This window comes from Callorhinus ursinus, unplaced genomic scaffold, assembly GCF_003265705.2.
Source record: "Callorhinus ursinus isolate GAN/ISIS: 27379988/994484 unplaced genomic scaffold, GSC_fseal_2.0 scaffold11, whole genome shotgun sequence".
NCBI classification, from domain to species: Eukaryota; Metazoa; Chordata; class Mammalia; order Carnivora; family Otariidae; genus Callorhinus; species Callorhinus ursinus.
Window position 1 is genome coordinate 36,270,931 of NW_027397073.1, and position 20,749 is coordinate 36,291,679.

The 20,749-nt window shown below is 39.9% G+C and overlaps 1 protein-coding gene and 1 non-coding gene across 6 annotated transcripts; both read left to right on the forward strand.

Annotated features, from left to right (window-relative positions):
* The first annotated feature begins 43 nt into the window (after positions 1–43).
* SLC39A6 (solute carrier family 39 member 6) lies at positions 44–19,828 on the forward strand. 5 transcript variants are annotated; one of them, XM_025886702.2, is made up of 12 exons: positions 44–753; positions 1,236–1,371; positions 1,942–2,100; positions 2,648–3,382; positions 4,866–5,049; positions 6,055–6,224; positions 7,464–7,682; positions 12,167–12,272; positions 14,529–14,906; positions 16,144–16,224; positions 17,322–17,512; positions 18,615–19,828. In XM_025886702.2, exons 4-12 carry the CDS (start codon positions 2,657–2,659, stop codon positions 18,765–18,767), a joined length of 2,208 nt encoding a protein of 735 aa, XP_025742487.1. In that variant the 5' UTR covers positions 44–753; positions 1,236–1,371; positions 1,942–2,100; positions 2,648–2,656; the 3' UTR covers positions 18,768–19,828. The 5 variants fall into 5 exon arrangements, with proteins under 5 accessions (XP_025742487.1, XP_025742484.1, XP_025742488.1 ...); XM_025886699.2 differs by lacking the exon at positions 1,942–2,100; XM_025886703.2 differs by lacking the exon at positions 1,236–1,371.
* On the forward strand, positions 17,810–17,882 carry TRNAN-AUU (transfer RNA asparagine (anticodon AUU)). The gene has a single exon. It is a non-coding gene; the product is annotated as a tRNA-Asn (tRNA).
* Positions 19,829–20,749: the final 921 nt, after the last annotated feature.

Genomic DNA, 20,749 nt, shown 5'->3' on the forward strand with positions numbered 1-20,749 from the left:
GCGGGGCGGAGGCGGCTACGCCCCCGCCTCGCCGGGCCCGCCCCCTCTCCTGCCGCGAGTGGTCCTCAGTGTCTGAGCCCAGCTACCAGCTCTCTTCTGGATCGTGGCCCAGTGCAGAAGCACAGCCTCCGTCCCAGGAACGAAGGCCCTACTGGAGTGGCTCAGGACTTTCCACAAAGACCCGGGGCTCGTGTGCTTGTCAGGAACGTACCGCTGCCCCTCACGGGCCAGCGTCCCAGCAGCAGATGGGGCTGGCCGGGCGGCCTGGAGAGCGAGTCTCCGGCCTCAGAGAGGCGCAGGGCCGCGGTGGGGCTCTTAAAAAGGGCCCCCAGCTAGCTGGTGTCGGCGCTCACAGCCCACTCTGACTGCGCCTCTGCCCCTCCCGCTCCTGCGAGCCCCGTGGCGCCGGCGAACAGGCGGACACGCGGATCCGCCTGACCGGGACGGGGTTCCGGGTCGCACTGCGCATGCCCTGGAGTCATGGCCGGCGGAGGCGGTGGTTCGCGGCGGCGCGCTGCGCGCGGCGGTAATTAGTAATTGTCCTCCTGCTCCCGGGAGGCGAGGCGCGTGGGGCGCGGCTTCCCGGTGGCTGCGCGGCGGTACCCCGGCCCGAGGGGCAGCCGGGCAGATGAGACCGCCGCTTCTCCGTGCCCTGTAGAGGTTTCTCAGAGAGAAGCCGGGACCGGTTCCGAACCCTCCGGACCGCCCGCGGGGAGCTGAGCCGGCGCGCGGGGACAGCGAGGCCGCGGAGAGGTGAGTCCCGCGGGTCCGGGAGTGGACAGCGGATAGTGGGAGCCTCGCGGGCCGTGGAGGCCGGACTTTCCCAGTTTCGGGTGCATAGTTAGGCTTCGGGGTGCAGCGAAGGACTTTAGAAGGAAACGGTCTGTCCTGTTCATCTCATATTCGAAGAAGGTACTGTCGTGTTTAAAAATAAAAAGCTTTTGGAAGCAGTTTTGTGTCCTCTTTTCCCATTTTCTCCACTCGCCCTTTTTTTCCAGGCCCTTGTCCTTCGGCTTTCTTTTTTCTTGTACACATGCTGGTTTGCAGGGAAGATCCGCCGGCCGGTCTAAGCATCCTCCCTGGAGAAAGGCATGGAGCTGCCCACTGAGCCATCCGTCTGTGCGTGTCCCCACCCACCCCGCTCCTTGCCTCTCCTGCGAATGATTTCTTAATCTTTCTCTTTTGCGTATTAACTGAATTCCGAAAACCTCAGGCTCTGACGATTCTTCTTTCAGGAGTCTAGCCGTACGGTAGTTACATACTTCCATTTTCCACTGCTTCCAGTATGATAAGCAGCAGTGTGCAACAAATGACAGTTATGGAGCACCTGCACAGACATTCGTTCATATGGTTTCTTCAGTCATCCGTCAAGTATGTATCATTACCAGCTTTTCCTGGTGCAGGAAACAGCTGAAAGTGGTAGAACTAGGTTGCCCCTCCTTGCTCTCTAGCTCCGGAACCCGACCGCTAGCTTCTTTGGCTGATGGCAGATGAATTTGGTCACAATCACCATCCATCACTGCTGGTGGACCTCTGCCGCATCCTGAGATATCAGTACGTCTGATTCTCTGGACTATACCTTCCCTTTAACTGAGTTCTGCTTTTTAAGGCTCAACTTGATTTATATATATAAAATGGTCTCTTTATATTTTTTATTTTTTACTTTTTTAAAGATTTTATTTTTAAGTAATCTCTACACCCAGCATGGGGCTCAAACCTACAACCACAAGTTCAAGAGCCGCAGGCTCCACTGACTGAGCCAGCCAGGTGCCGCAAGTCTCAACTTCATTCTTCTCTGTGGAATGTAGGCCTTTGGTTTCAGATACTATTGTGTGGATGAGTGATGATAGTCTGTGATAAAATTTTCACTGTTTTATAGCCACATAAGAATGATACTTTTTTTATGAAGTTTAATTTACTTAAAGAGGTGTTATTTTGCAGGCATTCAAGAGAATGAGATCAATCTATATGTACCAACACAGAAAGGTGTCATTTGTTGAGTAAAAAAGGATCCCGTTTGTGTAAAGGAAAAAGGACACATCTATTTGAGTATGCATAGAAACTATCCTAAGGGATAATACAAGAAACTGGCAAAACTAGGTACCTTTGAGGAGTGGGATTCGGGGAAAGAAGCCTTAAGTTGATTTGTATATATTTAAAAAAAGATTTAAATGTGAATTATCCTGAGATTGCCATTTCTAGTTTTTTTAATGTTAAAAGATTATTCTATAAAATAATGATGGTGGGGGTAGTTGGGTTTTGTTTTGAATCATTGTTCTTACCCGGTGATCCCTTTTGCAGGTCCACAGAAACAGTAATAAGTTGCCAAGTATGTCTGTGACCACATGAATCTCCAGTTTCTGAATTACTATTGCTTTTGCAGTGCTAATTATGGTCTCAGCACGCATTTGTTCTCCAGTTGTTTCAAGTGTTTTAGCAATACAAGGGTAGAGCCTAGGATTCTTCATATTTTCTCTATGTATATATGTAGTTCTTTATATTTTCACAGTATGTAGCATTAAACCAGTCACACTAAATGATGCTCTGTAAACCTTGATTATTTGATAGCAATTTTCAGCATGAGATTTCTTAAGTTTTAAATTGTTTTAAAAGTGAAGGCAAGATTTTTTTTTTCTGTCTTCTCTAGGAAGGTGCAATGGCGAGGAATTTATCTGTAATCTTGATTCTGACCTTCACACTGTCAGTCACAAATCCCCTTCATGAACTAGAACCGGCAACTGCTTTCGCTCAGACCACTGAGAAAATTATTACGAATTGGGAATCTGGCATTAATGTTGACTTGGCAGTTGCCACACAGCGACATCATCTACAGCAGCTTTTCCATCGCTATGGAGAAAATAATTCCTTGTCAGTTGAAGGGTTCAGAAAATTGCTTCAGAATATAGGCATAGATAAGGTTAAAAAAATCCATATACACCATGACCACGACCATCACTCTGACCATGATCACCACTCTCACCGTAATCATGCTGCTTCCAGTAAAAATAATCGGAAAGGTCTTTGCCCAGACCATGAGTCTGATAGTTCGGGTAAAGATCCCAGAAACAGCCAGGGGAAAGGATCTCACCGATCAGAACGTGCCAATGGTAGAAGGAATGTTTTAATCAAGGATGATGTTACTGCTAGTGAAGTGACCTCAACTGTGTATAATGCTGTCTCTGAAGGAACTCACTTTCTAGAGACAATAGACACTCCAAAACCTGGAAAATTTTTCCCCAAAGACGTGAGCAGTTCCACTCCACCAAGTATCACAGAAAAAAGCCGGGTGAGCCGGCTGGCCAGTAGGAAAACAAATGAATCTGTGAGTGAGCCCAGAAAAGGCTTTATGTATTCCAGAAACGCAAATGAAAATACTCAGGAGGTAAGATGAATGTTTTTCATTATGCCTGCTTGTTTGTCCTGTCATTGCCATTCTATCTCTAGTTGCAAGGAGTATAAAGTAAAAATAAAATGATGTTATTGAAAAGGGAATTTCTACTTTCTCATCCAGGCACTTGGCCCAAATGCCCTTGTCTCTACTGTGTTGTAAACATGCCTGATAGAAAACTTGGAGGATAATTTTTTTGGTAAGAATGGTGCTGGTAGCTAAAACTATTTTCTAATATGGAATTTAAAATGAGTATGGAAAGCAGTAATCAAGGGTATTTTTGGATAAAGTTTTAGAAGGTAAATATTGTTAATGAAAAGTAGAAAATGGGAGGTCGAAAAAGCAGGAGTTAGAATCCATGTTTTAGGGAAAGGTGTGGTTGAAGGCACAAAAGAAGGCATGGAGAACAATAGTGTTACCTTCTTGAAAGAGGGCTCTCAATGACTTGGGGAGTACTGAAACTGGAGCGGCTACCAAGAACCATGTGCTGGATACTTGAAAAGTCTGGGAAGTGAGGTTCTGAAGTCACGTGTTTTCCTAGTCTAGACTTCCAGACTGTACACAGTTTTTCTTGGCTGAGAGATGTCAAGAGCAAGAAATTATAGTTAGTATGCATTAATAAGCAAAACTTAAAGAGTACTTCGTTCAAGTCATCCTATGACTGTACCAATTCCGGAATAATCCTAATGGTCATTCCCATAGTGACACCGGTAATAAAATTTGGCCTGAGTAGTATTGGCCAAGAACTATGGGAATTTAAAGTAACTTTACAGAAGATGAGAAGCAGGTGCTACTGCCAATTTTTTGTGTGTGAGAAGGGGAGCTTAGATTACCTAGAGGGGATTCTCTTCAAACTAAGCTTGTCATCTAATTAAGCTGTTGAAACAGCTGCCTGCTGGTACAAGTTTGTTTTATTAACCAGCCTTGCCCTCCGCAAGAGTAATTTACATAATTTAATATTCTCTCGTTGTAGAGCTTTTGCCAGGTGTATAGACAGAACTGAGCTAAGTTTTGCAAATACAGTCATTGCTGGAAGAGTGACGTGTCTTGGGCTTGTTTAGGCCACGTAGGGTAGCATTAGTACTAAAGCAACGTATTTCTCAATCTCTAATGAACTCCATCTCAAAATTAAAGCTCATTTCCTTAATAGGTTTATACAATGAGTTAACAGGCTTGTGAATGTCCATTTATCCTCAAGGTTGTTCCACTCGGGGCTTTCTCTCTAGATGACTAGTGATTTACCTGCTTCTCCCAAGAAGAAGGAGGCAGAAGAGGTGGGATATCCCCATTGTGACATAGTATCTCCAGGGAGCTTGAGGCAAGTTCCAAAGTACTCAAGACAAAAGTTGGTTTTAATGCATTAACTTGAAAAAATAAGGAGCTTCAGTATGGAAAGGGTGTTGTATCATCAGACAACTTTTTTGGATTATCTAATGGGAATGCTTTTTGGTGATTTTCACTGTTTTGTTTCCTGCAGTGTTTCAATGCGTCAAAGTTGCTTACATCTCATGGCATGGGCATCCAGGTTCTGCTGAATGCAACGGAGTTCAACTATCTCTGCCCAGCCATCATCAATCAAATTGACGCTAGATCATGTCTGATTCATACAACGAGTGAAAAGAAAGCTGAAATCCCTCCAAAGACCTATTCTTTACAAATAGGTAGAGTTGCCTTTCTTACATAAAAATAATTTCAAGTAGATACATTTATGTTGTACTTTTCCTTGTATTTACATCAATATTCATTTTTCAGCATAGTTCCAAATATCTTTTTTTAAGATTTTATTTATTTATTTGACAGAGAGAGAGAGAGCACAAGCAGGCAGAAAGGCAGGCAGAGGGAGAGGGAGAAGCAGGCTCTCCGCTGAGCAGGGAGCCTGATGCAGAACTCGATCCCAGGACCCTGGGATCATGACCTGAGCCGAAGGCAGCCGCTTAACCAACTGAGCCACCCAGGCGCCCCCCAAATATCTTAATTGTTCTCAGCCTTGAATGTGAAGAAAGGAGGTTGGTTAGCCTTGCCTTAAGAAAAATAATAATAAGTAGAAATAAATAAGACAGCTTATAACTGAGGTCATCCCACAAGAAATCAGGGCCATCCAAAATTTGGGCTTTTTATGTTGTCACACTGTTTCAGAAGGTCAGAGTTAATATCTGCTATATAGGAGCCTAATTCTGGTTCTTATTAATAAATGAAACCAAGATCAGTTCTGATACAGTGTCGAGCTGCGTTGCTCAAAAACTATGGTAAACAAATAATTGCTTTGTTTACTGAAGAAAGCATTGAATTCCCAGTTTCTTTCATTCTTTCCTTTTTTTTGTTCCTTTTTTCTCTTTCTTTTATTTCCTCTCTTCCCTAATTTACCTGTGTATGGGAGTCCAAAAGCTCAGTTTCCAAATGATCTAGAATTCATCATTGGTAACCATTTTCTCCCTTCCACCCCCATCTGAAGAACTTTCCACCAGACTTCTCCTCTTTCCCAGGAGGGTTCAGTCAGATTATTCATTTGTACCAGCAAATGGGTATTGCCCTAGTTCCACAGTCCTCTTCTACTGAGTTTGTATTTCTTTAGGTTAAGGAAGGCAACTGGCTTTTACAAGTTGCTTTATGCTACTCTTTTAAAGTTTGATTGTATAATTTTTCCTTTGCTGTGTTTTATTTGACAGCCTGGGTTGGTGGCTTTATAGCCATTTCCATCATCAGTTTTCTGTCTTTGCTCGGCGTTATCTTAGTGCCTCTCATGAATCGGGTGTTTTTCAAATTTCTCCTAAGTTTCCTTGTGGCACTGGCTGTTGGGACACTAAGTGGCGATGCTTTTTTACACCTCCTTCCACATGTAAGTACAGTCATTTGTCCTATCAGTATATTTCATTATTCAACAGTGAAAAAATTAATATATTTTTGGTTTGCACTAGAGTTCTTTATATTGATATACGTAAAAGGTTAGAAATTTGGTTTAGAAAAGTTGATTTTAAAATATATTTGGTAACTGAAAGCTGCATTTTTGTACTAGATCTTAATGTATGTTCGTGGTTTGTTTTTTGCTTTTCTCTTTAAGGGAATTTACTAAATACCGACTAATTTAACTTTTGGGGCCCAGTTAATGAAAGGAGACAGAGTCTGCTCAGATATTATTACTGTGACAGATTGCAACAATGTAAATTATCTGCCTACATTAATGTAATTGCCGCAGAAATAAAAACTGATTTTCTGTGTACTCAAGAAATGAGTTTTCCTTTAGAGTTGAATTTATGTGTGTAATTAGAGATTCATACTCATTGACACAAGTAAATTCTTAAATAAGTTGAGTAAAGTTTATTTAATAGCTCTGTTAAAAACTTAAAGTATTTGGATCGCATCTTTTAGGTTTCCCTTAAAGGCTTACAGGTCAGTGGGAAAAAGAAATCATTCCCAGAGCTCTCTCTACATAGTGCCAGACTGTTTTGCTGTGCTACGCTCCCTCGGCCCCAGGTGGCAGATGTTCAGGAATACTCGCTGCACCACACAGCCTGTGTGTAGGGTGTACCCTGGGACCACCCCCATCTCACCACTCTTGCTGTGCTCCACACTCGGTTCCCTGACATGCCCTCATGTTAATGCCTGCTGCAGACTGCTGGGGCAGTGCACCTGATCTCGGGTACCTGCCAGGGCCCATGACACACGCTAGGCTTCTTGTAAGCGCAGTGACAGGACTAGTATGGGCTTTTTCTACCTGGAGTATAAACAGTAAACCCTGTATGCCTGTTGAGTCTGGGAGTTCCCTGTCATTTGTGGCCCTGGTATCTTGTCAAACATTGAAAATACCCGCTACCTATATGAGAGTTGTTAGAGAAGGTATCTGTCATCACACTAAACCAATGTACACCGTTAAGTGCCTTAGCACATTATATATTACGCTGTAGATCGCTAGCAGCCTGTGGGTCATTTTAATGTATTAAACTTCCCCCCTCAGTTCTCACATATCCCATTAATTGCCTAATTCTGAATGGTTTCATATTTGACCTTATTATCTTAGCCAATTTTTCTGACATGTGAAACTAATGAATTCATAAAATACATACTGTTTCTCCTGTAGTCTCATGCAAGTCACCACCATAGTCACAGCCATGAAGAATCTGCAATGGAAATGAAGAGAGGGCCACTTTTCAGTCATCTGTCTTCTCAAAACATAGAAGAAAGTACCTATTTTGATTCCACATGGAAGGGTCTGACGGCTCTGGGTGGCTTGTATTTCATGTTTCTTGTTGAACATGTACTCACATTGATCAAGCAATTTAAAGATAAGAAGAAAAAGGTAAGAAAAAGTCCTGTGTATTTACTATGCATCAGAGACTTATGTGAGTAGTATTCTAACTAGACTGTTAGCTGAGCTTGTCCAGCGGGTACGATCTTCATTTGAGAGGGTTTCAGTACCCTGAGGTAATTTTTGTTTCCAGAGGCATTCATGGAAAGCTATTCTCCATCTCGATAACCCTGGAGTTCTCTATTTTCAGTATTCCCTCCAAACTCCTAAGAGGGTAAGAATGGTGAAGGATGAACATTTGTGTAAAACCAAACAAGGCACAAACAAAGCCTTGAAGGTCCAAAGCATCATGATTACGGCCTTGATGGTGGCGATGGTTTCTTGGGTATATATACCCAAATTCATTGATTTATATACATTAAATGTGTACAACTTTTTCATTGTCAATCATACGTCAATAAAGTGTTGTGTTTTTTTGTTTGTGTGGGGTTTTTTGTTTTGTTTTTTGTTTTTTGTTTTTTCTTAAATAGGCTCCATCCCTATCATGGAGCCCGACGTGGGACTTGAACTCACGACCTGAAATTAAGACCTGGGCTAAGATCGAGTCGGACGCTTAACCAACTGAGCCACCCAGGCACTCTATGTGTTTTGTCTTGTTTTGTTTTGTTTTTTAAAGAAACATTATGGATACACTGTCGGTATTTATTGGTAGTTATGATTAATTCTTATGATTCATTTTAATTATTCATCCAGTAGCTTAATATTCTGTTGTGTTTCAGAGGGTTTGTGACTTTCACAGTTTTGTGAAATTTGCAAATTGCTGCCAGAAAATAGTAGGCAGCCAATAGTATGAAGTATAGGCTCTTTATTTCTGGTAAAAACACCCCATGAGTCGCCTGTGGTTATCTGGCACCTCTTAAACTGATGTGACCAGGCATGTCAGTCAAAAGATTGTCCTAATGGGAACTCTTAAAGAGGACATGTACACATCTTAGACATTTTAATTTAATTTAAAACATTTGTACATTCATATTCTGGTCATTTGATGTTGACCAAGATTTTCTTTGAGTCAGAGCTCTGTATGATCTTTTTTTTCTGTAGCCAGGCTACTTCATCTGCAGTCTCCAATTTTGGTTTCTCTCAAGTTGAGCAAGAGGTTACACACTTGGAAGGCTATTCAAGAGTAGAATCTAGGCTTTGTAAATTTTATGCAGTGGTTGCTTTACGTAACTTGATAGTCTTTTTTTTTTTTTTTAACAACTTGCCTTTGAATCTTTCAAAAGCATTCAGCTTAAGTTTTCATAGAAGTAACTATTCTCACCATCATTTCACAATTTGAGTTGTGTGTAATTAAATTGTGCAATTACAGTAACAAGCCTAACTGGCATGAAGATGTTTGAAAACAAATGTAGTTGATTCTTGCCGTGTGGGAAACAAGTGTGTGTGTGAACAGGAGAGTTGCCGCCTCCTCCATCCTGTGAAGATTTGCCCTTAGAGATTTGACCTTCACTAAGACCTCAAGTTACAAATTGTGAACCTTCTCTTTACTGGACCTAAAGTTAGAGGAAAGAAGTGAAATGAGAATAGCTTATTCATTCTTAATCCAGAGAGCCCTCTTCCATGTTACCATCGTCCCAGGTGCTTCACTTGGACTGATTGGAGAGTTATCCTACTTGTTTACATTCCCTGGAATTCTTTCCGTAAAAAAAAAAAAAATCTTTTATTCTCTTTTGGTGGGGGTGAGGTTTGAAGGTTTGTTTGTTTTACTGTGGCTCTAGTTCACATGCCATCATTTCTTTAGCATGCTAATTTCAACTCAGTTTTCAAATTTTACCTATAGATAGCTTTTCTTTAATCTGGTACTCTTTCACATGGGACTCTTAAGAAGTAGTCTCTATGATTTAATACAGAACAATTTTTAACTCAGTGAGTTGTGAAATTAATCTTCTGTCATGACCAATGTTTTTAAAGGCAGCAGTAATATTACGGTATATTACATGTTTTACTCTGCCTTATAGTCAAAGAAGTTTGATGATCTCTTTTCTAAAATAGTTTATACTGGAATAAAATTTCTTAAGAGCTAGGACCTCTGCTACATCTCCAATGCCTAGAATAGCATCTGGCACATGATAGTTACCAAACATTTGTTGAACGTATAAGAAACATTAAATGGCAAGTAAGCATAATTTCTACACAGACTTCCCACAGGAGTTTTGTAAATGTTACTTGTTCTCTTCCTTTTTAGAATATATTGAGTTTATCTTTTATTAAAGGTGTCCAGATCTTAGCATTACTCATTTAACAGTTTTAAATTACATTTCTTCTCTCAAAACAAAACAAAAACTCTTCATTATATGGTGAGTTTTGAGAACATTTTCAGCCTTAAGGATTTTCCTTAAGATATCCATTCTGCATCCCTGGGAGATTCCATATATCATACCATATATGTCAATCTGAAATCTATATTCAAATTAGGGTCATATCTCATACTTGATATAGATAGTTGGACCTTTATAATAAGTTCAGCCTCAAAACCTTTTTTCTACCAGTGAAGGTTATTGCTTACACTAGGAGCGTGCAAGTCATCTATGACATCTCCCTTATCATATCCAAACTAGTTTTAGTGCATATATCTAGAGCCTTTCCACTTTCTCTCCCTCTTCCTTGCTATCATTCTAGTCTAAGCCATGTTTATCTCCCACCTGGGTGAGAGCAGCCACTTCCTAACTGGCCTGTCTGCAGTATTTTATTGTTTTCTTCTCCCAGAGCAGAGCAAAGTGATTTGTTTCAATGGAAATCTGATGAAGTTGTACACCACCATTAAAAATCCTTCCTTCAGTGACTTCTCGATACTAGTAGGACAAAGTCCACACTTTTAACTTGGTTTGCATTGTCAGGGTCTCCTTCTGCCACCCAGCCTCTAGCCCCCTCTGTCTCTGACCTACTAAGCCCCAACCACCTTGCGCTGTTTTCATTGCTGGGATGGGGTTGGCCCCTTCCTGTTTTAGGGCCCTCCTGCATGCTGTTCTCCCTACCTGGAATCCACCTCTCCACCCCTATTCCCAGCCCACCCTTCCCCCACAAACTCCTGCTTATCTTTAGGTCTTGGTATAAGGATCACCTTCTCAAGGAAGCCTGCCCTGGGACTTAGTTAGATCTTGTTATACACTCTTATAGCACTATATGGTTTTCCTTTGTAAAACATATCAAAAATTGCCATCAACGAGCTGTTTAATCGTTATATCTGTAAAGCCTCCCTCCCTGTGGGTGATAAACTCCATGAAAACGGAGACCATGTGTATCTTGCTTTATGTTGTATTGCCAGCCCTCAGCATAGAGAACATTATAGGTCCCCAATACTTATAGAATGAAAGAATTGGCTAAGCTGTGAGTTCTAGGTCATTGCCCAAGAAGAAAGAAAGCGTTAACTGATGTGATATAAAATATCCTGAATTCAGTTATTGTCACAAATATTGAAGTACTTTCTCTGTTGAAGGCACTAAGCTAGGGGTAGGTATAAAGATGTGTCTGTGTGCTTGCCTTTAAGAACTCTAGATTTAATCTAAGAATGTACGGATATTTTACATGGTATCAGAGCTAGAATGAAATCTCGGCTCCAGTGGTGATTTAAGTCATATTCAAAAGTACTGCAAATAAGAAATCTATTATTTGTGTGACAATTTTCATCATTTTGAGTATTCTCTTCTACATAAAAAAAGCATATAAGTAAAGTTTACTTCTACGTAAGTAAGTAATGTATGATTTACATAAATCATACACAGGTACCATTGTTCAAATGGTGATCTTTATGCTTGGGCTCAGAGGTAAGGACAATAGCTCAAGCATGGTATTGAGGTAGTTAAAAACCTAGTGATGAATTCGAGGCTAACTAACAGAGATTTGTTTAAAAAGAGGAAGCTTGTTAATGGTGTTTTATTATAGGAAAAGTATTTTGGTTTTAATAGCAAACTCCTAATCAGTGTCACAGTATAGTTTTAGGTATGGGAAGTATGGGGTTTCGGTGTCCAAAAGAGGGATGGAGAAAACCAAGCAGCTGGTTAGCAGATCACTAAATGCTGGAGAAAATGTCTCCAGTTGGTTCTAAATTGATAACCTGAGGCAGAGTTCAATTTTAATATGTGTATGAATCATCCAGGCATCTAGTAAAAATCCCTATGCTGATTCATTAGGTCTGGGGTGTGGCCCAAGATTGTTCATTTCTAACAGGTTCCCAGAGCACACTTAAAGTAGATGACCTAGGGGACATTGAGAAAGATGATTATGTGATTTTGCAACATTTCATATTACTGAAGCCTTGATGCTTCACCTTCCTGAGCAGTTGTTATGCCTAAAACACACAACTATGTGCTGTGTAAGTTAACTACAGGCCCTGCCTGCCCTTGGAGGAATTTTATCCCAGTAAAGGTCCTTTACTCTGTTGTCTTTCTCTGAGTCTTTTGCATAACTGTTTGTTTATAATTGTACACATAAGCGCATCAATGGTTTTAAAGTGTTGCTTTCCCTTGCCATTTTAGAACCAGAAAAAACCTGAAACTGATGATGATGTGGAGATTAAGAAGCAGCTGTCCAAGTATGAATCTCAACTTTCAACAAATGAGGAGAAAGCAGACGCAGATGATCGTAAGTCTTAACAAATCTGAGGGCTGGGGGGAGTTTATTATTCTGTGATTTGCAGGCAGTTTGGACTATCTGAGAGAGAGGGGACCATGTCCCTCTTTTTATTTTTTTTACTTTTGAAATATTTAATGCCTTTTCTTTTTAATTGCCAGTGAGTAAGTTGTTTATATTATATTTACATTTTTTTCTAATTTTTTATTTTGAAGGAATTCAGAATACAGAAAAGTTTCAAGAGAGTACAAAGAGGGGTACCAGGGTGGCTCAGACGTTTAAGCATCTGCTTTCAGCTCAGGTCATGATCCCAGGGTCCTGGGAACGAGCCCTGCATCAGGCTCCCTGCTCGGCAGGAAGTCTGCTTCTCCCTCTCCCTCTACTGCTCCCCCTGCTTGTGCTCTCTTGCTCTCTCTGTGTCAAATAAATAAATAAAATCTTAAAAAAAAAAAAGAGTAATACAAAGAATTTGTGTATCTTTCATACAACCCCCAGTTATTTTACTTCCCTTATCATTCTGTTTCTCTCTGAGTACACATACACACACTTTTTTGCTAAACCATTTGAAAGTAAGTTACAGATGAGATGTCTCTTTATCCCTAAATACTCAGTATATGTTTCCTAAGAAAAAAGACATTGTCTTATATAACCAGGGTTCAGTTATTGAAATCAGGAAATTAATGCTGATACCATGTCATTATCTAGTGTCTAGACCTCACTCATGTTTTTCCAGTTGTCTTAATGATTCCTTTATATTTTCCCTCCAGCAAAAGAGAAAATTGGTCCAGAGCATAGCCCAGGATCAAGTTGCGCCTCATTTGGGCTGTTTCTAATCTTTTTTAGGACTAGATTGATCATTTGGGGCAGAAGTACCACAATGTGGTATAGTATCCTCTACAGTGGCGTCATGTGCCACTTGACATGATGCTCTACTGTAAAGTTACTATTTTTCCTGTAGCTTGACTATTAACTTGGCATTGGACGGATTGAGTTAAGATTAAAATTTTAAATCAAACTCCTCACCATGACCTTCATGGTCCGACCCTGCCCTCCACTCTCTCCCACTATTCATTATGTCCAGTCTCACTGGCCTTCTTTTCATTCTGCGAGCACACCAGGTTTATCTCCGAGCCTTGCATGTCTCTGCTTGGAAGCCTCCTATCAGATCTTCACACAAATTCCTGCTCCCATCATTTGGGCTCAGAGGCCTTCCCTGATCACCCAAAGACAAAGGTCTCCCAGTTACTGTCCTTCTCATTACCCTTTTCTGGTTTTCCCCATGCTTTCCAGTACCTCACATGACCTTATTTACACTTGTGTTTCCTTATTACATGTGGCTGTCGCCCCACAAGAACATAACTTGGTTGAAGTTAGAGACTTTGTCATGCTCCCAGGGTACCTGGCCAGAGTAAGTGCTCACGAGATAGTTCCCAGCTAACAAGGGAGAAAAACTGCCTAGTTGCTACTGCCTATCTGTACGCTTTCCTGCCCACCTTTTGTTTTTTGTCCTGCTTTTTTTTCTAAAAAATAAGTAAAATGTTCTTGCTCTTCTTGTGTGTATTCTTTCTTCAACTTTTCTAACAGAGTCCAGTTAAATACTTAACAGTGAGAGGGAACGGCTGCCCTGGGACTGGACCACAGTGTCAGGAATGTGCCCGAGAAAAGTGTGATCAGTGCACAGGACAAAGGGAAAAACAAAACTTTATTGTTGCAATTTGCTTTTCTTTGCATAAGTAGTAGATAATAAATTGTCCTTGGTGATCACTGTATTTCAAATGCTTGTTTTTCCTTGAACTTTACCCTCAAAAAAGAAGTTGGACAACGGGATTATGCATGTTTTTTGTTTTCAGTATTTTTCTTAAATGTTTTTCTAAAGTAAGCATGTGCTGCTTTTATAATCAGGGAAAAGTTATCTTTTAAAATCTAAGGAGGCAGATATTATACTGCATGTTAGCTAAATGGAACTTAAATAAAAACTTGAAAAGAAAAAAATGTAAGAAGGCAGAGGAAATAAAGGGAGACTCTGGGGGCTAACCTTATTGGAGGTTAAAGTTTAAAATCCATTCTTAATATGTGAGACCATTTAATTTCTAAAATTCATTAAAACCTCCTGATGTTTTGCATCAGCAATACTCTGTTTAGTTCTGTATGTGAGAGACTTACCATGCTCTAAGATCTCTTTTGACTTTGTCAGTGGGAATGTTGAGATGTATCCAAGCACATTAACAAAGCCTTCTGGCTTTGACCCAGGGTCCTTTATGTTTGCAGGACCTGAAGGCTATTTACGAACAGACTCCCAGGAGCCCTCCCACTTTGATTCTCAACAGCCAGCAATCTTGGAAGAAGAAGAGGTCATGATAGCTCATGCTCATCCACAAGAAGTCTATAATGAATATGTCCCCCGAGGGTGCAAGAATAAATGCCATTCGCATTTTCATGATACGCTTGGCCAGTCAGACGATCTCATTCACCACCATCATGACTACCATCATATTCTGCATCACCACCACCACCAAAACCACCACCCCCACAGTCACAGTCAGCGCTACTCTCGGGAGGAGCTGAAGGACGCGGGCATCGCCACACTGGCCTGGATGGTGATCATGGGCGACGGCCTGCACAATTTCAGTGATGGCCTTGCAATTGGTACACATCTACGTGTTTGCTTCTTGTTGGCTGACTCTGAAAATGTCACGTTAAACCACCAGTCCCCTCTTAACTAAGAATAGGGTGATTTTGATAAAGCTAATAACTTCTAAGGTTATCAAAATGTTATTTCTTCTGTAGCTACCTCGACAATGAAGTACTTAATGAATGTTACATAAGATTAAGTGCTACAAACTGCCTACCCCATTACCTAAGTGGTAACTCTCAAAAGTTGTTTTAATTTGTAGAGTCTTAAAATCAAACTCTAACGGGGAATGGAGCATGTGTTTTCGTTTTTTTGTTGTTGTTGTTTTTACATTAGAGTTCCCTTATCTGCCATATAAACAATATTAAGTTACAAACACTTTTTTTCATCATCTTTTATACTGAAGGAATCTTGGCATATCTGATAAGTTCAGTTACCAAAAAATTTAGAGAGTTTTTGCTATTAAATTGTTCTGTCATGATCGAGAGATAACAGAACACTTAAAATTTATAGTAACTTGGTTGGAAGGAGCAGTGGAAATCATTACAAGTTAGGCAGTGGAGGCCTGGCAAGGCGAACCACTTGCCCAAGGAGGCAGTACTGTTCTATAATCAGGCGGAGAAGAGCCCAGGCCTTGGCTCCCTGGAAACCTGGTGCGCTTCCTCCTCTACGTACTGTGCACAGCAGAAGCAACAAAGGAGGACATGCACATGTTCGGTCACACTTTATAAGCGATCCGTCGTACATAGTGTTAGCTTTTAAAATGGGGGGAGCTGTTTGTCTTGGACTTTCCTTATTAGACAGTGAAAGAATGAATGTAAACAAATCTAATTACTTAGTGAATTCTTCTGAGGCCAGTGAAACGTACGTAGTTGTACTCTTGGACTGCTGCGTTTTCTTCTAAACCTTTTAAGTCAGTTTATTTTTTACATAAATGTTCTATGTGATAACAGTTACTTCTCAGATCTGTGCTAAGATCCTCTAATCACTCTGAAACATAGTGGAACTTTCCCTTCTCGGTTGTACCTGCTTATGCTCCACTGGGAAATTTAAACCTAATTGAATGTAATCTAAAACTACTTGTAAAGATGCAGAGTGCAGCTGGGAAAGTTCTGTTAATTCATGACCAGGATATAGTTTACTTCTTTTACCTCATTTTGTATGCTGATAAGATTTTTTTTAAAAAGCGCCATTTTTTAAAAAAAGCCATTTTTTAAAAATGTAGCCAAACTTTCTCTGATTTTTACCCAGGCGCTGCTTTTACTGAAGGTTTGTCGAGTGGTTTAAGTACTTCTGTTGCTGTGTTTTGTCACGAGTTGCCTCATGAATTAGGTAAGAGAACCACATAAACAGTATTTTCCAGGGGGATGAAGTATCCTAGTGTCACTGGCATTTGCTATTGATAGTTCCAGCAAGCTTCCTTGTAACTTTCCTGCCTTCTACTAACCTAGCTAGCTTTCTTTTCTGACTGAGTGTAAGTTTGTTTCCAGCCAGAACTCTGACCCTGTGAGTATGATTACACAATTGCCTGTGTGGGATTGCCAGAGAGACACCTGGGCCGCCTCTCTTGTCCTATTACCCTACCAAATGCCTTCTTATACCAGCATACTGGTGACATCAGTGATCATTATCTTCATACCTATAATATGAATAAGACCACGGGATTCAAAGAAATCATCTTCCATTAACAGAAAGAAATTGGCAAAGAGACTCTCATTGGAGCTAAAGAAAAGGGAAGTTGATGAATTGTGCCTTGAATATTTTTCTCCTCTGTCACCAGGATTTAAAAAACCTTCCTAGAGTTGTTCTGGATCCCAGTTCATGTCCTTGTTTTTCTTCTTATAGATTGATATTTGCAACATACCTGTGATGCCATTTTCAATTTTGTTCCTTGGCATGTGTTCTGCCATTCAAAAGGCCTCCCATCTGCCTGCTGGATGCTTATAATCCTCAGCATCTGGTTTATGTTCCACATTCTAGATCCTTCATATTCCATGATGCCTCCCTTAGCTATTCCGATCTTAATTTCTCTTTTTATCCTTTTATAACTAGAACCTTAGACTCTTTAGCTCTTAATTACAAATTGCCTTTATCATTTGATGATCATTTTATGTGTGTTCTCCAGTCTCTTCTTTGTGCCCAGTTACAAGCTTGTTGAAGACCATGCAAGAGCACAAGTTTAAGTTAATGGCATTTATCATTCACTGACAGTGTGGAAGCCTTAAGAAAAACTTTGGATAAAAAAATACCTTAATTTATAGAGCTATTAGGGTGATTTACACTAACACTGTTACCCCTGGAAATTCTTTGCTGCTTTCTTTTTCCTTCAAAAAAATGAGAGAATTTCCTAAATTGAGAAGCTTCTTAGGTATATGTCTGAAAAGTGATTTCTTTCATTACTTTGTCCCCTTTTTTGTTTTCTGTTAAAGGTGACTTTGCTGTTTTACTAAAGGCTGGCATGACTGTTAAGCAGGCTGTTCTTTATAACGCTTTGTCAGCCATGCTGGCTTATCTTGGAATGGCAACGGGAATCTTCATTGGTCATTATGCTGAAAATGTTTCTATGTGGATATTTGCTCTTACTGCTGGCTTATTCATGTATGTTGCTCTGGTTGATATGGTAAGTTTTTAAGAAGTCTAATTACAGTGTTGACTAACAATAAAATAAAGAAAATGTTCAGTGAAACCTCTTAAAAAAAAAAAAAAGATTTATTTATTTGAGACAGAGAGTCCCAGGGTGGGGGGAGGAGCAGAAGGAGAGAGAGAATCTCAAGCAGATTCCGAGCCAACATGGGGCTCAATCCCAGGACCCTGAGATCACAACCTTAGCCAAAACCAAGAGTCGGATGATTAACCAACTGAGCCACCCAGGCACCCCCATGAAACCTCATTTCTAAAAGGCTTTAGTTTAGGGGGTGCCTGGCTGGCTCAGTCAGTAGAGCATGTGACTATTGATCTCAGGGTTGTGAGTTCAAGCCCCACGTTGGGCATAGAGCTTACTTTTTAAATAAATAAATAAATAAATAAATTTTTAAAAGGCTTTAGAGTAAATGCAGTAATAAGTGAGTCTATACTTTATAAGATAGCATAGAAAATACAGGTTCTTTAGAGTTTTATCTTTTTGGATTGTTGATCACAAGCACACCTTATCCTGCCTAATTACAGATACACAGAAATATCTACCCCTTTCTGATGTGTCGTTTTGAGAGTAGACGCTCAGTAATCAGGCATGCAACTGTGCATTGATTTGTTGGAAACCCAGCACAAGCCACATGTTGTTGGCATACTGTGTATACTTCAGAATGCTCATAATTTCCTTATTAATGGACAAAGGAGTTGCTTCTTTTTGTCACCAAAGTCCTCATAACAATCCCAACCAGTCGGATTGCTAAAATTTTATTTTATATGTGAATTTCCATATCTCCGAACTTAGGTAAGCCACATGTTATGTTTGGTTCAGCTACAGGCAGTAACTAAAGCAGAGTAATCAGTATAGCTCTTCGTTTCATAGTGGAGCAAACCGAATAATCATTGTGAATTAAACTGCTGGGAAATGCTGTGTGACATTATTAGCTAGAGTCAGTGTGTATATGGTCCTGTTTTAAGGAGTTGGCTCAGTATATCCAGCTACCTATAAAGCTAATATTACTGCCCTATAAATTATTCTAAAAACTAATCTGTGGTTCTGAAAACTTAAACATTGCTCTTATTTTTTCTTTAAGGTACCTGAGATGCTGCACAATGATGCTAGTGACCATGGATGTAGCCGCTGGGGATATTTCTTTTTACAGAATGCTGGGATACTTTTGGGTTTTGGAATTATGTTGCTTATTTCCATATTTGAACATAAAATTGTGTTTCGTATAAATTTCTAATTAGGGCATAAATGCTAGAATAGCTTAAAAAAGTATTGCTGTCTGTAGTTATGAATAGGTCATAGGAAGATGAGAGTTCATATGCTGTGATATGCAGCCTTTACGGTTAGTGGATTTTGTGATTTTTTTTTTATTGAATAGTTCCATTTGTTATGCTCATAAGGTCAGTTATGGTGGTAACACAAAGGTACATTTTAATATTTAAGTTATTCTATTTTGGAATATGAGCTATATGTGCAGTTTACCAATTTTACCAGTTTATTGTATAAACAAGAGATTTGGCATGACATATTCTGTATATTTCAGGAAAAATGTCTTTAATGCTTTTTCTAGAACTAATTTAACACAGCAAGCCCCCCATGCTGGATTCCAGGCCTCTGAAGAACGGTTAGCATTTAGGAGTAGGGATACACACAAAGCCTGAGATACCAATAAAGCTCATACTGAAGTTTAGCTAAGAAATAAAGAGAAAAAAAGAAGGATCTGTAATAATTAAGAAGGCACAGATTTCTTACCAAAAAAAAAAGTCACAAAACTGGTTACAAAACAGAAGAAAAAATTTAAATTAAAAAGGCAATTTTAGTATAGAGTACCTTCACAAAACATTTTTGTCAGAGTAGAATAAACCACAGTGAGCACTTTTTACTAATTTAGTTGTACATTTAACTTTGTATAATAGAGAAGTCTAAGTATATTTAATGAATTCAAGCAATATATAGCTTAACCAAGAAATTGGAATGTTAAAATATTTGTGTGGAGTTTTACCAGATGAGTATGAGTAAGTCTATGTATGGCCAGAAAACTTGGGTGTTGAATGTTCTGGTTATCTGGTTTACCAAATGTCAACATATTAGAGCTTTGAGATAGGCAAGGACATGAAAACCATACTGAGTAAAATTTGGCTCCTTGGATTCAGAAAATACTTTGGTATCTTTCAGTGCTTCAGTGTTGTCGTTATGAGCAATTATCATTTATATGTAGTACTTTAGACATACTAGGGCTGTCTGTGGCATTCTCTAGATGTTGCTTTTCTACAAAATAAATTTCCCATGTCAGCTTGATATCAGATATCCGATTTTCTTTTCTTTTCTTTTTTTTTTTTTTTACATAACTAGTTAAGCATACAGCTTATTAGTTTTAAGTATATTCACATTGTTGTGCCATGGATCTCCAGAGCTTTTTCATCTTGCGGAACTGGATCTCTATACCCATTAAACAATGACTCCTCATTTCCTCCTCCCACAGCCCCTTGTAACCACCACTCTACTTTCTGTCTCTGAATTTGAGATGTCTGATTTTCTTAAGTACCATCCAGATTATAGTATACTTACTAATTCACCTGTATTATTGGGTGGGCTTACTCGGTTTTAAATTCTTTACCACAAAGACACTTCAAAAAACATTAATCCACAGTTTGTTCCAAGCTGCCCCTAGTTGTTCTTTTATAACAACCTTAAAACTTGAGAAGAAGCATTGATACCCTATATTCTAAAGAGAATTTAAAAAATAAAATGGACAAGACCCTAGACCCCACTGAGGGCCTACCGAGAGTCAACTGGACCAGCACTTCTATTCCCCAAGCCAAGTGAAAGGGATGGATATGGGTAACAAGAGAATGACTTGGATTGAGGGTGCCTCAAAGGATGACCTGACGCATCTCCAGATGAACGATGACTCTGCTTCAGAATTCTGCCCACAGACCAACCTTACTGCTGCTAGATCAGTGCAAGATGAGGAAGCTCTGGAAGAGCTGAAATGTTCCTTGAGTTTGGGGAGCACAGACTTGACTTCTCACAGATTCTGAAGGTGGAAGATGTGCTGGACCAACCCACAAAACAGAATGAACTGGAAAGATAGTTCCCACTCCAGGCTGAACTCCATAGTGGACACATTGAAGATTTAAGTAGTTAGTTTACATGGCTTTATATAGGGAGAGACTAGAGATTAGTAGGAGAAAGTGCAGGAGCTGCAGAATATGAACC

What these genes read in the sequence shown, in the direction of transcription:
- SLC39A6 (XM_025886699.2), top strand. Translation starts at nt 1,348, where the DNA reads ATGGTTTCTTCAGTCATCCGTCAA. An exon ending in GACCTATTCTTTACAAATAG is followed by an intron (nt 5,050 to 6,054) that starts GTAGAGTTGCCT and finishes TTTATTTGACAG; the next exon opens with CCTGGGTTGGTGGCTTTATA. An exon ending in TTTTACACCTCCTTCCACAT is followed by an intron (nt 6,225 to 7,463) that starts GTAAGTACAGTC and finishes TTTCTCCTGTAG; the next exon opens with TCTCATGCAAGTCACCACCA.